The 18,142-nt window shown below is 46.1% G+C and overlaps 1 protein-coding gene across 3 annotated transcripts in view; it reads right to left on the bottom strand.

Moving 5' to 3' along the window:
* The window catches only part of arhgap9 (Rho GTPase activating protein 9), a 45,076-nt gene that overhangs the window by 23,006 nt on the left and 3,928 nt on the right, over window positions 1–18,142 (bottom strand). For 2 of the 3 annotated variants that reach the window (XM_066708406.1, XM_066708408.1), the window contains exons 2-4: window positions 4,582–4,668; window positions 886–1,283; window positions 324–637 (exon numbers count right to left, since the gene is read on the bottom strand). In XM_066708406.1, coding sequence (XP_066564503.1) covers window positions 324–637; window positions 886–1,192 — 621 coding nt within the window. In that variant the 5' untranslated portion in view covers window positions 1,193–1,283; window positions 4,582–4,668. The remainder of the gene's footprint in view (window positions 1–323; window positions 638–885; window positions 1,284–4,581; window positions 4,669–18,142) is intronic. The other variant, XM_066708407.1, reaches the window with a different exon arrangement.

Genomic DNA, 18,142 nt, shown 5'->3' with positions numbered 1-18,142 from the left:
AGGAGATACAATTTAAGCACTGTAGAACAGATTTGTTTACTGTATACACCTGTTCTAAATTATTTTCTGACTATCAATAGAGGAAATGCTCAAGTCCAACACAAGTTTGATATAACGCGGTTTCACCTTTAACATGGTGAGAGTTACATCAGGGGAGAGGTGTAATTTTAAACAGCCCACCTTGATTTACATTTTTTTTTTGTAATATTAGGGTATGTATATGTTTTTAATGCAATTTAAATCCTGCTCACATTAAAATGGCAGTGGGTGCCAAATGAGAGGAACTGGTGTAAAAATCAACTGCTGGGCCAAACATACTGTACCTGCATGTGGCTGTGTCTGCGAGGGGCCTCCACGATGTCCCCCTGGCTGTAAGACTTGATTTGGGGGTGTCTGGCTGGGCTGCCCCCGTCCTCCTCGCCCGACTCCTGGTAGGGGTTCTGGGGCAGCATGCTGGAGCTCTTGCTTCGGGCCATGGGTACGGCAGCTGAGGGGCCGGGGGGAGCCAGGAAATGTCCAGAGGAAGGGGGTCCGGCGAGGGGCAGTGTGGGGAAGCGGGCCCCAGACCCGACCCCTCCTCGAAAGGAACTGTTGGAGTTCAGGTCTTCCATGGAGCGGCAGAAGACTTTGGAGCTCACTGCAAAGGGAGAGAAACAGAACAAAGAGCTGTATGACAGAACGACAGGTTTGGTGTGGTCTATTCGAGTCCATTTCCAAGAGTCCTGTATATAAACCAACTGGATATTTCAAGATATTTCAAGATGATCCCTGTGAGGAAAGGTTACAAATCCCCCAAAACAGGCTTAATTAGGAGTTTGTTTTTCCTGATCTGAAATCGACTCTATCAGCTCAGTGGATGGGTGCCTTGCGCTGGCTGTGTCTCACCTGTACACTGCGTCTGTGTGCAGGGTGTGAGGGAGGTGCGGGGGACCAGACGAATGCTGGGCTTTACTTCGGTGACGTAGGTGGCCGGCACGTAGATGGGCTTGGCCTTGGGGGGGGCGCTCAGGCGGCGCACCTGCCACCAGTCGGCATTGGCTTTGCGCAAGAGAACGAAGCGCTCGCCCTCGCACATCGACACCTGTCGCCCGTCCGCCCCCCGGTACGAGTAGTCATACTGCGCCTCCAGCACAACGCTGCCCCCCTTGGCCGGCGAGGGTGCTGCATTCTTGCGCCAGCTGCCTGACAGCATCTCACAACTGGACTCCGCCTACACGGCTGCTGCTGCTGCTGCTGCTACTTCTCTGGCACATCTGGATCCGCCAGCCAATCAGGGCCATGCTCTGAAACAAAACACAGCCAATGGCCCTTCAGTATCCTGGGAGACAGTATTCCCGTTTTCTTTCAACACATGACAAAAATGCAAGATGACAGACTATGATAGGTTTATCTCTATAGTTAAATTAACTTGAATTAAAAAAAAAAAAAAAAATAATAATAATAATAATAATAATAATAATAATAATAATAATAATATTATTTGAATCGCAATGTGCATTTTATTCTAATGGAAAAGTCCCAAATCAAGTCACAAAACATCTGTATGTTTGTTTTAAATGTTTTATAACACCGCTACATAAGTTATAGATAGGAGCCAGGAGGTTACAATCACAATGCAGTGCGTGTCTGTGTAAGAGTATGAGAGAGAGAGAGAACTGTCCAGCACAGTGCTGGTACACTAATTAATAATTTCCACGTGGGGGGGTGGCGAAAGGATAATAAAGCCCTGGTTCTGTACCAGTCACTTGACTAACCCCCTCGCCCCTCCCTTGCTCAGCTCCCACTGTGAACTTTCTGTGCATCCTTATGTAACAGTTTGAGAAAGAACAAATTGCTCTTCTCACATTGTAATTAACCAAGGGTGCCATCACGCTGCTTTTGTTATGCATATCGACCAGCCGCTTTCTAGAATGCTGCTCTGGGACGGGAGCGCTAATCCGGTGTGGGGAACTGGCAGGGAACGTTCGTTTTTTTTCCAGTGTCCTGCAAGATTACTGCAACCGTCACCTCGGCACATAGCCGTCAGAATGCCACACTTTGTACCGGGTGGCTGTGTTGTTCTGTTGGTTTTTACCGGTTTGGAAACCCAGATGGAGTAGCTGAGCTCAGCAATTAACATATCTTGCTGTGATGAAAAGCAACATCATCTTAGTCCGTACTAAAATAGTGAAATCACAGTAAACGAATTGTTGAGACTAGGCAGAAAATTGCAAAACATTGAGCAACCATGGCACAGCAAAGTGTCAAGAGTTTTGCGAACACAGGCAAAAGACAGGGTCTCGCCCGAAAACTGGACGACTCCTTTTGAGGTGCGCTTGTTGTGATAACAAGACAGGCCCCCGGTGCAGCGCAGAAAAGTAGACAACGAAATGGAAAAATAGAAAAACTACATCTGAAGCGCTCAAGTACATGACCCCCGCCTTCAGGTCAGCACTTAGAAAGAGCAGCTGAATGGAAACAAATACATACTACAGAAGTAACTGAAGAACAATGGCACAAACAGGAAGGAACCTATCACACTGTATCAAACCACAGATCTGCATTAACCGTCAGCCTCCTTCTCACCGACGGACTGCGTGCAATTTGCTTATATATCCCACACTGGTTGGCAATATTCTTTAGTGTTAAAACCCCAGCGCAGTTTGCCATTCATTTCCAAAAACAATACAATCCATGCAGGTTTTATGGGAAGGTATATATGGGGCATTGGCCAGGGTAGTTGGACGCAGCGAAAGGCCAAACAGGGGTCTTTTAATCACCAGTTGTTTTCCCACCCGCCCCGCCAAGGTCAGGACACGAGCTGAATGCTACGAAACAGAATATCCAAGAGCATCATGCTAACACAAGCACAGTCCGACTGGCAGCTTAATTATAGGTGCTGATTGGCTGCATTGGCTTTTGAAATGTATGTAAATAAAATAAGCGTGCTGGTGGAAAGAAAAAGAAAAGTAAACTCAATCCACCTCTTTATGCAACAACAAAAGTTTGCTCTCCTAATGCAAAGGGGCCGCAAGAGAAAGTGGGAGATGGAAAGACAGAGAATGAGAGAGAGAGATTAAAAAGAGAGATACAGAGAGAGGGAGGGAGGGAGCAGGAGACACAAAGAAGAGAAACACAGAAGGAAGAGAGCCTGAATGAACGCAGTGTTGCAGTGACATTATTGCTGGAGGAACAGGGTCCGGGAGTCCAGTCTGTGGCGAGAACCGGTAACAGAGAGCCAGTGTGAGCACGGCGGGGTCAGGGAGCTGCTGGGCACATTGTTAACCCAGCACAGACACGCACGCCAGCCTGCTCCAATCACCGAGCAATGGGAGGAGGGGGGATGCGATGATGTAACCTGGCAGGGAATGCGCCAGGGCAAGCGAGAGATGCCAATAACGGTGGGGCACAGCCTGGCACTGGGAGAAGAGGCAAGACAGCAAAACCCCGCACCCCCCGAGAAACTGGCATCCATCCACTGCCAACGGAATGGGTCCTCTGGAATGCCGAGAGAATATCACTGGATGGCAGACAGCTGATCTCGCAAAGGGGTCTGGGAACCTGCCTGAATCAACAGCGTGCCAGTGGGTACTGTCCCCCCGCCAAATCCCTTAACTCGGACAGCCCGGTCTGCAGGCAGTAAAGATCTTCAGATTCCTGACCACATACAGGAAAAATAAATATATAATAAATAAATAAATTGCGTCACCTTTCTCACTGTGAAGGAGGCACAGCTGCTGCCTTGAGGTTGAAAGTATTTAAAACTAACATTCTCTCTGGTATATTTTTGCTTTAAGACTTTATTTAGGGGGAGAATTATTATTTTCAATCCATACCAACATTCATGTCCTAATTTGTTACGTCATTATTTTAATAATAAGCACAGTGAAAGTGCTTATTCTAAGAAAGTAAAAACCTGTCATATTCATATATTGAGAGAAGGAGTATTTTTTACCACAGTGATTGAAAAATATGCACTTGGCCCTGTCAAAAAATGGCAACGTGGGAAGACATTTTAATAATAAAAACTACTACTAAGATGTTCCAATGATAACCAAACTTTAAAAAAAGTAGGTCAGCCAAACTGAAGTCACACTTCAACTTAGGAAATTGCTTAATATTGTGTCAAAAATGTTTTAGCTGAACGAAAGAAACCATTCAAACAGGTCGAGCTTGATAAAGAAGCTGTTATTGAAGCCGTGGAAAGCGCGTTTTGATTTTCAAAACCAAAGCAGAAATAATGTCCTTTAAAACCACTGCTCACTCCATTTTAAAACTCCCTACATGGTAACTGTACACATTTACATTTCATTTGCCTCTGGTGTTTACACTACATCCACAAACCTGTTTTATAATCCTGGTACAGCATTGAATCAGCCCCTGTCTGGTGAAGTAACGGACAGAGAAAGTAGAGGGAGAGTCAAATGACTTGGGAGAGCTGGCAGAGTGAGTTCACAGCACCATTACTTAACTGCACACAAGTTACACGCTACATGTGCTATTGTGCCGAGCTGGACACTCTGAGCACGGTGCAAAGCGGATCTGAAAGTAAAAGATAAATTCACTGCAGTCATGCTCTCCCGAGGGTCTCACTGGCCTCACCTTCCCTGTTGCTCTTTCTGGGAGGGTGTTGGGGGGTGTTTACTACTGAGCCATCTGCCACGGCCGGGTCTGCTCCTCAGTGGTGTCCTGAAACAGAGCATGAAATATTCACTGGGCACGTCTGTCTGCATAGCGCCCAGAGACACAGAGACGGAGAGAGAGATGGCAGCGCGGCCCGGTGAGCGCGTTGGAGGCGGACGCACAGCCCGGCCGCGGGGACGGCACAGGCAGGCAGAGCACACTTGAGACATTCCTCAACACACACAATCACACATGCATAAACACACATACCCACAGAAATACATACACACATGCACACAACCCATGCAGTGTGTCTGAGAATTTTACAAGCACACACACATACCTTGTACATTTTTCAATATAAGTACTGCGTCCCAAACCACACACTGACCTATATATCTTTACAACTTGAACGTCCTGTCCAATTCACCACCTCATAAAAAATGATCGTCACACACCCAATGCGCCTCAAGGCAAAGACGAAGCATTCAATTTACATTTCAGGAAAAAACGCTGTCAGGTTAATGTTTTATTAATACGGCCTATGGTGTTTAATTACAATACAGAAGGGTGGATCGTGATTGTCTGTGAAGCGGCGTCAGTGCAGCTTACTTTTCCGTTTAGTTTGCTTGTAATTTTCTTTTCTTTCACACTGCGAAGGATCGGAAGATTGTTCTGAATAGAGTCCAGAGTCCAGAATGTACCCGCCTGGCTAAAGCTATTTACACCGAGATAGATCCTGATGTGTGAAAGCGCTGAGTCTTGGCGTTTGGCGTCTGATCTGGGATAAACTCTGTAAGCCCCCCCAAACCAAAAGAATAGCTCTGCGCTTTATTCCCATTTACTTCACACCCATTCGTCTCCCAGCACCGCAGCCACTAAATCAGACGGTCTCATTGATCAGCCCCACATCGAACGGAGTCCAGTACCCTCCGCCCCCTCTGGCTTAGAATGAGTATTTAGATTACATTTCCCATGACAGGAAGAGGATAAAAACTACTCTTCAATTCTTTTTCGCGTTACTGGCTTCACGTGCTCCTGCAGCTACAAGGGAGGGTTTGAACAAGTCTTCGTCCTATATGGGAAGAAAAGCAACAGGGTTGGGGCCTAAGAATACACTCACACTACCAACGCAAGATTGCTTTGCTCCTTGTTTATGCTCTGCGTTCGGCTAAAGAGGTTTCCGCAAAGACCCCACTGAGGCGGAGGTGGTGGGGATATGATGGTGTTGCACTGGCTGGGCCTCACCACACAGCGCGTCTCTGTTCTACTTCCCTGTGGCAGACTCCTCACACGCAGGCACGAGGCGTCCTTCCACAAGCATTGCTTTTTGCTGACCGGGTTGGTCCTGGCAAGCGTGGGAAATAAATCTGAGCAGACGCAACAACAGATAACCTCCCCGAACAAGGCACGATACGCAAGCCAGCACCGCAGTGCAGGGACTTCAAAATACCGCCGTCAGCTCCTCCATCCAGGGGAATCTAGAATGAGTAGCTCACTCAAAATGAACTCATCGTTTTGTTTTGTTAATTTCATTTCATTCTTTCATTAATTCGTGCAACCATGCCACTAACCATACCACGGCTGAAAACACTCAGGGAAAAAGCTACCCTCTGTAATACTACTAGGCAGAGTGCAGGTGGTCAGTGACCACTACCACAGACAAACACATCAGGTCCAAAGACTGGTGCCCACAGAAACATCAACACCTGAGAAATATGACATCAATGAAAAAGGCTCCGGGATAGAATGATACTCACTTAGCATCAAAGTGAATAGTGAATAGTCTATTATTTAGACATCAATTATTAAATGCTTGTGTCATTAACTAACTTTCACATACATTAAAGAGCTGTTCTGTATCCTTTAAGTGCAAACAAGACCCAGAAGTTAGACATATTTGACTACATTAAAATAAATATACATATACTGTATAAAATATGTTAAGAGTAAAATTAATCAATCATATCTCTCCCCACAAAAGGGAAAAATGTGCATCTTGCTGGCACTCTTATCACAGCTCCTTCTACAGCATTTTCTAATCCGTTAAAAATCCCATCACTCTCCCTCGAACGGCCAGAAGACCCAGATAACAGGCAGGGCAGTTGGAGGAATTAAACCTCTGGGCTTTATCTCTCTCTCTCTCTCGCTCTCTCTATCGGGCCCGTGTCGTGCAGCTGCTGCTCTGTGGAGAGATTGCAGTGTGGGCGTAATGTGATGCCTGGGGAGCCACGCCCACCACCATAGGGGTGGGGGGGCTTTGCTGGGTGCCCAGACAGAGGATCCAGGATGCACCATGCCCTGGCAGATGGCACCAATTTGCCAGGAAAAATTGCTCATTTGGACACGGCCCACATGTGTCACTAGCAGCAGGGGAAGGAAACTATCTGAGCCTGCATACCATTAAAGAGCTGCACTGGGGCCCTGCATTGAAGTGGACTGGGAAGTCCGGTATATGTCAAACCCTTGGCATGAGTTCCTACTGAGACAGAGGCCATATCCTGGTCCAGGAGGGTCATAGTGTATTCTGTTTTTCATTCCAACTGGTTCATTGAATTGTGAATTGGTTTAACTGGACCGGTTAAGCTCTCTCCACAGTAATTTAGATTTTCCAAAGCTGGGTGCACCATTAATTTGGTTACCCCTCTCGCAATCAAAAGCGTTTTTTCACAATGCGCCTCTTTCCGGAGTAAGTTGCTCAGTAGGGTGCAAAAAAACAAAAGGAGGAAGCAAGAGAGAAAAGAGGAGAGAGAGAGAATGAAAGATATGCTAAACCCGCAGGGTTAGTTACGAAATAAAGCAAAAAATAAATAACAGGAAATGCGGAGAAGATAAAGTACCGCTTTGAAGCCTGCAGGTGTAGCGGAGATCTACTTGCATTTCAAAGGCAAAAACTGAGCACCACGTTTTGTCCTTTGAGACAAAAACGGTGGTATTCGCCGTCCCGCCGCCTCCCGATTTTCAGCCTGGTGAAGATTGAAGCCTTTTCAGAGTGCGTTGCTGATGAGAACTATCCGCGCCATTAAGCACACAAACAGATCGACGTGACAAACAATAGAAGGCCAGCATCAAGGCCATATTTTCGACAAAAAACTAGGAAAAAAAATCAATAGTATTAATTTCATCCGCAGTGCAGGCGAGTGTGATAGATTCACTGAACAACACTGCACGGTTCAGACCACAGCCCACGCAAACCTGGAAAGAGTGAACTGGCAATTTGTCCTGCTGTTGAAAGACCACAATTCACAGCTAGATGAAAGAGAGTGCCATTCTGTAAAGCTTTTACAACAGCAGTAAATACATTAATATATCCTTCACAGGGTAGTAGTTTGTTACAGCTCCTGGGGCTGGGAAGGCTGAAGCCAGATGTTCAAAGGAGCACAAAAAATAAAAATCCTTGAAAATGACATCAAAACACCTGGACTGCCACGCCTGCACATCTGGGAGAGCTTTAGCACAGCAATCGCTGCAGCGCGGAGCAGGGGCCCGGCGCAGGCGCACCCTCAGGAGGCCAGAGGAGACTGGTAGCTGTACAGATGAGAAATCATCCTAACAACCAGGCACAAGTCATTGCCATTTCAAGGCAAACCCAGATTGGGTTTCCAGTTCTGCTTTAGACAGAAGGCTGCTCTTTCCATAACCTGTGGTTTGTCGGGTGGTATGGGTTTCTAATGAAAATGTTGCTCTTTCTTCCTGTTGTGGCATTTGTTTACCGTTTCTGTTTTCGCCAGAACATCTGCAGAGTGCAATTCTTAGGTTTTAGGCTTAGGTGCTTAGGTTTGGGAGGTTATTCTTAATCCTGATTAACCCTTTCAGGAGTTGGTCACGAATTGAGAAAGGAGGAAGTGGCGATGGGAACCATTTCAGTGGTGCACTCTAGGTCCCGCAGAGCCCACTAACAGCTAGTGGCCAGTACACGGTAATCTTGACTACGACAATAATTAAGTCAGGTAAATAACTGTGAGGTATTTAGACCGTGCATATCTCCAGGACCACTGTTGAAGGCTCTCTTCTTTAGTACTTCCCTAGTGGGATTCAGATCCCTGTGTGACACTGAAACACTTCCCCCACAAACTTCCTTCCAATCGCCCTTTTCACAATCTTTTTTTTTTTTTGTCATTAGTTTGTTCTGAACTGAAGAGTAACTGCATCAGAAATGAGAAGACAGTCACACAGAAAAACTGTAAAAGCACACTTACCATACTATACTACCTTTTTATTATTCCAAGCTATCAAAAAAAAAACAATCTGCAAATAAATAAGGAGACTGCAATAAGAGAGAAGAGACCCTCCTATCACAAGCACTACTCTCTTTATGACCTAACCCCTATTCTGTCTGTGCTACCCTTTATGTTTTCCCTCTTTTCCCCGGGAAAATAGATAGAGCCCTTAATTTTTTGTGTCGTGACAAAAGTCTTATTTCTCTGGATGGCTGGGGAATTGGCAGATGTGACAGGCTGCTTTGGGTCTGTATTTTCATGTATTTTTAAGTTTAATTAAATATTAATGGTGAGAAAGAAAGGAAAAAAAAAACACTAGAAGACACTCAGACTCTACATGGGGTCTCTGTGTTAGGGGGTGGTAGGGGGGTTACTATTTCCTGCCGAGAACAGAACAGCCCCCTCCCCCTCAATCACCCATTAACTGTGGGAAGCTCGCCGAGTGGCCTGCAGCCAATTAGAAATAAGCACAAGCAACAGCCGGTGAAAGCCATTGGTGGCCCCTGACAGACATCGCCTTAGCAACAGGACTGTAAGTGAAAGGAGCCGACACTGGGATGCTGTAAAGGTACTGTACTGTAAAAAGTCAGGCCGAGGCAGGGAGGGTGAAAAAGGAGGAGAGAGAGGGGAAGAGGGAGAAGGGGAGAGGGGGAGGGAACCCAGGAAAGAAGGAGGGATGGAGAGGCGGAGCAAAGAAGTGAGAGGGATGAAGAGAAGGAGAGAAACAGGGAAGCAGGAAGGGGGGGACAGGAGAAGAAGTGATGAGATAGCTGAGAGAGACAAAGGGGGGGAGAGAGAGAGAGAGAGTGCCAACCACAACCAAAACAAGCAATGCACGGTCAAGGTGATATAGGTGATAAATCAAGGGACAATTTCTGGTCTGTGGGTGCATCTCATATCCACTTTCTGAACCTGTATGAAGCACAAAAGTGCTTAGGTTACATCACCAAGGCTGTAAAAGAATCACGCCGCAAGCAACTTCTTATTTTTCGCCCTCTTGACAATCATGCTGAGTACAGCACTAATCCTGTCCTCACTGAAAATCTCAGCCGCTGTTACTCAGGGACAGGCAGGGGACCAGGGAGGACAAGGGGGCAGACAGGGGAGGTGGGCAGAGGCGGGTGGGGAGCGTGGGTTGGCACTAACAGCATTCTTTTGCTCTCTCCATTGTGGTAATCTACTGTCAAATTACTTACTGCTGATCTGAGTGTGTACACGCAAAACAGTGTTGGGGAGCTGTTCCCTCCACAGCCTCCCTCCCCGCACATGAACAGGACCGTTCCCTCCACAACCTCTTATCAAGGTCCTCTAACCCTCTGAACTGGTAATCCACAGAAAGGGGACCAGAGCCCCAGGTGATAAAACGTTTCTAAGGAGAGAGAGAGCAGACCTGCACGTGCCCAGATGGTCCGACAGAGAAGAAACAGCTTCTCTTTAAATAGGGACGACAGTTTCAGATCGTTGTCATTTTTTATTAGTTATTAATATTAATTATTTTTCACACAGAGAGTTGTTACAATCTGGAACAAACTCCCCAGCAATGTGGTTGAAGCTGAAAACTCAAAAATAGACTGTATAGGATCCTTGGATCACTTAGTTATTAATGGACACCAAACGAGCACGATGGGTCCTCTCATTTGTAAACTTTCTTATGTTCTTATGTTGTAGTACTATTTAAGTTTAGTTGTTCTGTAATTAGACTCTGCTTGGAATTGTTTTGGCTGGTTTCACATACCTAGTCTAAGACTACTCTACCTAAAATAACATAATTTGGGTCCACAAAAGCAGCCCTATATGTTTTCAGTACACAGTATAAAAATATGATATTTTCATCTGTGACTTTTCCACAATTCCCCGGGCTGAGGAAAACAGGGTCAACTGGACACTGTCCTGGGGCTCCCCACCCCAACACCAGCTCTGCTCCCAAAGACACAAGCTGCAGCTACTCATAGAAACCCCCCCGTCTGAGATGGTAGTCCCTGTCAGCCCTTGCAACGCTGTATTGGATTTCTCAGGATCTGAAGGGGGAACAAAACTGCAGCTCTCTCCGGCCCGGGATATCAAATCTTTGGCAAAAATGATAAGGCTGCCTAATGATTTATGGGCCCTTCTTGTTTGTTAGGGGGATTTCAGCAGTTAGGCTTATTATACCTCTAAGTCATGGCTGGATTAATGTCAGACACTGTAGCTATTGATGGGAGAGGGAGACTGGAACACAGATTACGCAGCCGAAATCCTTCAGTTGAACACATTTCAGTATCATGGCCCCTGGTGTTAACTGCTGCCCTGTAAATACCCTGAGGCCAAAAAGGAAGCCTTATGGTCTATCTCTCCCTCTTGTCCGGCACGCTAAATCATTACCAAACAAAGAGGTTATTCCTTATGAACTATTACACTGTACTTTTTTTTTTTTACACACGTCTTAAGAATACAGTTCAGTCCGAAGTCAATCTTTCAGTGTTTGTGCATCTGTGAAAGTGTGAACCCCTACAGGATCGGGCTGTTTGTTCATCTGGGCTTTTGTGTCCGTGCAGTAACATACTCCCTAGCCCCCAGCTGACCAGTGAGTGAAAATGGTTGCCCTGTCAGTCACGGAGACGCAAGCAATTATAGTTGTGTTTTTTTTTTTTTTTGGTGCTCCAGCATCCTATTAACTGTAGTGCAGAGTATCGACGTTTCCCAGGAATGAAGTGCACAGGCCTTCGATCGGTGGGACGGGCGGATATTGACTGCCCAAATCCATGAAGCGGAAAACAGCCAGAACCTCGATCCTGCGCCCCGCTCCTTACCTCCAAACCGACAATTTCGATTGACTGCCAGACACACTGAGCTAGCTTTGGCAACCTTAGCAGCAATTGAGAACAACTCTCATGTAGCCAAATGGGAAAACATTTTTTTTTTCACCAATTATTACATTTTGACAATAACAATACTATTTTGCAGCCTCAGGGTTAGATGATTCATTGTAGTAATCATCCAGGAATGGCTGTATTTCATTCACACAAAAGTGGCAAATATCAGGAACAGTTGCGTGTCATTGAGAGAGAGGTTGTTCGCTAATTTATTAAGAGGAATCAATACTGGCCGTTGAATTCCTCCCATCTGTCAGTGATGCCTCTTTTTAGCTTATTGAACACTCATTCGTTGCAGTGCCGTGGCTAGTTTATAGTTTACACAAGCTGCGTGAGTCTACAGCTGGGCCAAGATCCTTCATAAATATCACACTGGGTACAAGTGAGGACAAGGAGTCAACACAGCTTACAATACTTGGAGTAGACAAATAACAACAGCATGGATTTAATAATAGGGTGGGGGGGTCAATTTGTTAAATGTCAACCACAGCATCCATCCCTCAGGTCAGTCATAAACCCAAAGACTTGAGTAAACAAAAAACAAACAGACAACCACCACCGCTGTGAGAGAGGGGGCTGGCGGTGATCTGAGCTGCTTTAAGTATCTGATTCACATTTTCTGGCCTCATAAAAGTCTAGAGCGAGTCGGGTCCCTGCAGTGAGCAATTATGAGGGGCTGGGGGATGCCTGGAGGGAGAGAGAGGAGGAATGGCGGCAGTGTTGTGCATGGAGGACACCGGCACTGCCCTGGCACAGCCACAGCGGGGCCACGACCAGAGAAGGGCATGGAAAGGTCAGAGCAGCCCGGCACGGTGAGGGACCGAGGATAGCAGACATGTGGGGTTGGTATTAAAGAGAAAGAAAGACAAAGATGAAGAGAATCTAAAAATATATATAAAATATAAAACATGAAAATAAACGGTAACAGAAAATAGAGGAATAATAATAATAAAAAAACCTTAAGAACCCAGTATGATATCCATATACAGACGGTTGACAAATTAAAGGAAAAACCTGAATAAATGAGTGGAGGATCATAACAAATGCAGATGCCTCCAAAGAGGTGTACTGCATGATACAATTAACTTCCTATCATGCTCTGTGGCATGTATAAAAATGCTGAGCAGGGCCAGCTGGCCTCAATTTTGGATCAAGATGGCAAGAGGAAAGGATCCAAGAGACTTTGAAAGAGGGGTCATTTTTGGAGCACAAATTGCAGGAGCTTCAGTCACAAAGACTGCTCAACTGGCTAGTTTTCTCAACAAGTGGGTAAGTGCATGTGTGGCGACACCAGGAGAATGGGACAGGCCTAAGTGCTTGACCCCTACAGTGAGGGGGTCCGGAGGCTCTGTTATGCTGTGGGGGGCATCTTCCTGGCATGGTTTGGGACCACTTGTCCCCTTAGAGGGAAGGGTCACTGCAAATCATTACACCTTTATCCTATGGTGAAACATTTCTATCCTGATGGGAGTGGTCTCTTCCAGGATGACAATGCCCCCATCCACAGGGCACGAGGGGCACTGGATGGTTTGATGAGTATGAAAATGATGTGAATTATATGCTACAGCCTTCGCAGTTACCAGATCTCAACACAATTTAACTCCTATGGGAGATTTTGGGCCGACATGTTAGACAGCGCACTCCACCACCATCATCAAAACACCAAATGAGGGAATGTCTTTTGGAAGAATGGTGTTCATCCCTCCAGTAGAGTCCAGAGACTCTAGAATCTGTGCCAAGAGCATTGAAGCTGTTCTGGCGGCTCGTTGTGGCCCAACACCTTATGTTGGTTTTTCCTTTAATTTGTCACCAGTCTGTATATCCCAGATATTCAGCAAGATTTACAAAAACATATTATCCTAACTTGTCAGACCTCTGTATGTGAAACAAATGTCAAGCTGGATTCCTAAGGGCTAAAGACATAGCGGTATTAAAAAGCAAAATAAAATAAAAAATAAATAATACAACTAGAATAACAGAAGAGGACAAGAGCAAAGGAGAGCAATTTTGTTGTGTCTCCTGCGCATGCTGCTCCATGACTGGAGGCTGTTTTGCAGAGAACAGCAAGGCCAGTGGAGACCGCAAAGCCGCCCCGCTGTGCTGTACGCTGACATCTCCGTGGGACACACAGCAGACACATGCTGAGCACAGTATGAGAGCCACAGAGACACAGCCAGACAGCCCTCACACACACACACACAGAGGAACTCACTTTCCAAAGCGCCAGCCTATCCTAGACAGAGCAAAACCTCCAAGAACAAAACAGAAAAACAGGCACACTTTTTAACCCTACAGTTCTGACACGGCTCTGTACACAGTTCATACGAGTCACTAAACATACCAAAACATAATCATGTATCACTTGCACAAAACATGAGTAAGACACAGAGGCGTGGCGATGGGGACAGGGAGAGAGAGAGACAGAAAAAAAAAAAAAGAGGAAGCGAGAAAAAGATCAAGAGACGGAGATGGAGAGACAGTGAGTGAGGGGCAGAGATGGAGATGGGGACAGGAAGAGAGAGAGAGACAGTGAGAGATTGGGAACGGGGAGAAACAGGGATATGAAGACAGAAAAAGAGAAAAGGAGAGGGAGACAGAGAGTGAGGGGCTGATGGAGATGGGGACAGGAAGACAGAGCCATGAAAAGAGAGGGAGACTGGGGATGGAGAGAAACAGGGATATGAAGACAGAGGGAGAAAAAGAGAACAGAGACAGAGAGAGGGAGACAGAGACAGAGAGCGTGCCGTGGCTGAGCGGGTTTGTGATGTGATGAAGTAGGACATTGTGCAGAAAGGGGGAGGAGGGGAGGGGTGGGGAGGATTGAGTGGGTCACAGATGAGGCAGGGGATTAAGCTATTTATCCCCCCCCCACCCCCGATGTCAGATCTGTTAATACGGACAGTGGGCTTCGGCACGGATGTCCAGAGCTTGTGGGGGTGAGCTGATCAAACACCCTGCCCACTTTTTGCCCGGGGAGCAGCATGGAGGCTGTACGATTTTGTAAACAGGATGCACAGACCAAAAAAGAAAAAAAGAAAAAGAAGAACAGAATACCTGACAGGATATTGAATATCAAAAGAAAAACCACATGCAGGGATGCGGGCGAGCGTGTGCGTGTCTGTTGTGTGTGTGTATGTGTTGGGGAAGGGGGGAGGCGTGTATCAAGCTAGGTTTTCTGGGGAAAGAGGTGAAGACAGAGAAACCACACACAAACGTCCAGGTAATAAGAGCTGACAGTGTACAGCGAGTCCCTCTGCTCTCTTTACAGACAGTCTTTACAGCATCATATTTGGGAGCTTACAGAGAACTAAGTAAATGAGATGGGAGGGTTTACACAACGCATATATGACCCAAGGAATCGTGAGAAGCCTCAAAAGTTAACTATGTGAGTTTCGACCAAGTAATGGATGTATGGAATGGAAAACCAAAGACCAGCAGCAATTTGACCACATCTCAACCATCCAGTGAGAGCTACCCAACATCGAGCACTTCCACCCACCTGTGCTGTTCTCGGAGGGGACCCTTTAAGAAGCACCTCCACATTGATATTCACCCCCTTTCATCTCACCTCCAATTCAACTATCTTTCATCCAGAGCGCAATACACAGTGCGCAGCCACATAACAAAGTGGAGCAGAAAGGATGTAAAACAAGAGTGACAGCTGAACAGGAAAAACCTGTCCACACACACACTAAATAAGCTACCGTGGCGCTAAATGAAAGAAAAAAAACTGCAATGAAATGGTTTGAGAAGACCCGACTTCTTGCATCAGTTTAATTTCGTTTTTTTATGGAACAATTATTCTCCCAGTCGCTTTTATGCACGGCGGCTTGGTTTAGCAGACACTTTTTTTGAGTGTCAATATTATGAAGGTAACAATACCACAGTGAAAAAAACATCTAGACAAACAACCGTGTATAAGAAGTATAGAGGAGCAAATGGTCTCAGTGTGTTAACGGTCTCAAGGAGCTGCCAAAAGGTGGTAAGACAATGTGCAGCTTGAACGCTCACAGAAAAGCAATGTAGAACCAGAGTCTGATACCAAAACTTAAAAAAGCGTGACAAGGAAGTGCTTCAGGTTTCACACAGCCCATGACAATGCTGGTCTATAGAAACCACACTGCACTGATGCACCCTGCAGGTTTGTAGTCGGAAGCCCTACATGTTTCTAAGAAGTCCTCTGCCCCATTTCTGACCGAGACTAGAGAGAGAGAGAAACCCAGAATGAAGAACAGTGAGAGAGAGGGAGGAGAGACACAGTGAGGGATGGAGAGAGAGACGGTTAGCATCCTGCAAAGAAGACACAGCCCCTGTGCATGCTCGGCACGGCTCTGTGCTGTGCATACTGTGAAAAACTGCTGCTGCTGCACACCCCCAGCACTGAGGAAACCCAAATCATTCATTTTATTTTATTTTTTCGTGTCACAGCCCTGAACTGCCTCACGACCACAAACTGACAACGACTGAGGAGATTGGCATCTGCAGACACACAAGAGCCTGCTGGGGGTGGGGAAGAGATGCAATATTAAATTCATTCTTCCACTCTTTCTCTGTCTTTTTTGTCTTTCAGTCTGCCGTTACAGAGAAGAGTCTGGGATATGCAATAATCTGAAATCCCTCAAGATGGTTGACAACAGAGAGATGGAAAATATGTGGGCATTTTTCCCCAAACTGTGAGTCAGGGCCATTATTGAAGCAGATACAAAATTCGAGCTTCACACAATTATGAAGTGAGTGCATTGAGGAAAAAAAAAAAAAAAAATCACCAGCCACTGCAGAAAATCATTTGAAAAAGTGGAACCGTTCTGTATTTCAGTGCACATTACAAGCGGAAAAATATCAATCTCTGCATTTATATGCCAATTACACTGTTAAAAAGCTAAACAGAAGTTGCCGTGAGATTCTGGCTGTGTCTGTTATGCCAACAAAGGTTGACATTGATACCAACGGAGCGAGACAACGCTCTCACATCACATTAAACCGACATCCCCTGACACGACACGCACCGCAGAACAACGGAGCGAAAGGGGGCCACAGGCCGCTGCCCAACAAGGTTAAGTGTCCCTGAAGGAGGAGAACAGAAGGAGACGCTCAGCACAGCAGTGAGGAATCCTGACCTGAATTAAACCGAAAGTTAAACCCACCTGGCAATTGCAAGTCACTGGTAATACAATCAGTTCTGCTATAAAATAAGCTTTCTTCCTTTCTTCCTCTTTCTTTCTAGTCGATCAGCCAACCGCCACCACGCTGCTGACAGCACAAATATTTCCTAGCAGACTGTTTAAACACACATGTATAGCACTCCAGTATGTGGAACCATGCATTTTACACGACTGTGGCTGCTTTGGGGAACGCAGATGGCTAGTTTGCTTCCTGAGTCACCGAGGGCCGAGTATCACGGTCCCAGCAGGTTGTGTATTTGTGTACAAACATCACGTGTCTCCGTAATCGAACAGGCTGTCCGAGTCAGAGGGATTTTTTCATGCTGCTGACAGACTGGGAAGTGGGTACATGTGGGTGTGTCCTTTGACTGTTTTCTCAAAACACACAGGCCTACCAAGTGGGTGTCAGGGATTAACACTTTGTAAAATGAAAATCAAACATTGGCGGTGGTTTGAGGGAGGAACCCATAAGGCCGTACTGTAATATGCAGTCCGTTTATTTCTGGAGCCAATGTAAAAGTCTGAAGAGAACGTGCCGTTATAAACTGACAGTGTAGAGGGTGGTTTTTCTGTGGTAATGTCAACCCAATCTGTCGCCACATTACAGAGTGTAAATAAATAAATAAATAAAAATAAAATAGGGTATTCATACATCTGAAATAGAAGAAAAAACTGAAAATCAACCTTACAGATTGATACCAACCCACACAGGCCCAGGCAAAGCCATCTCGCCGTTTTCCCCCGGCGCATTGTTGAAGCACAGGGGGGAAAAACTGCACCCTTACCTTAGCATGGGCAACTTTTCTATGGCTTGTGGGGGCAAGTTGAAGAAAACAAGTGCAAGAGGATCCTCAGTGTTGCCTGGAATGAGGACATGGCAACAGTGACTGGCCAATCAAGCTGCAGAGCAGAGCCTGTCTTACCATCCCCACCCCCGGCTCCCCCACCTTGCTCTGACCTGTTTACTGCGCGTCTCACATCTGTGCAGAGCAGGAGGGAGGAGCGGGAGCCTGGCCCCGGCCAAGGTTAAAGAGAGGGTGCAGAGAACTCACACAGGGCCTAGGCTTGGATCTGAGGGTGTGTGTGTGTCTGTGTTTGCCTTTGTGTGTGTAATTTAATCTTCCATTCTATTCCAAGCATTCCAATTCAGGTCTGTGTTCCAACTCCAGTTCCATGGCTATGTAAGCTATGATTGGCATTTACAAACAATAGAGGAGACAAAAGCTCTGGCTGGATGGGATGATCAAGAATGGATGGAGTAGAATCCAAATCCCAGGGCTGGCTACTGCTGCTCCTGCACACTTCA

Source organism: Amia ocellicauda, chromosome 7 (genome assembly GCF_036373705.1).
Source record: "Amia ocellicauda isolate fAmiCal2 chromosome 7, fAmiCal2.hap1, whole genome shotgun sequence".
Taxonomy (NCBI): Eukaryota; Metazoa; Chordata; class Actinopteri; order Amiiformes; family Amiidae; genus Amia; species Amia ocellicauda.
This window is presented reverse-complemented; position numbering and strand designations above follow the sequence as displayed.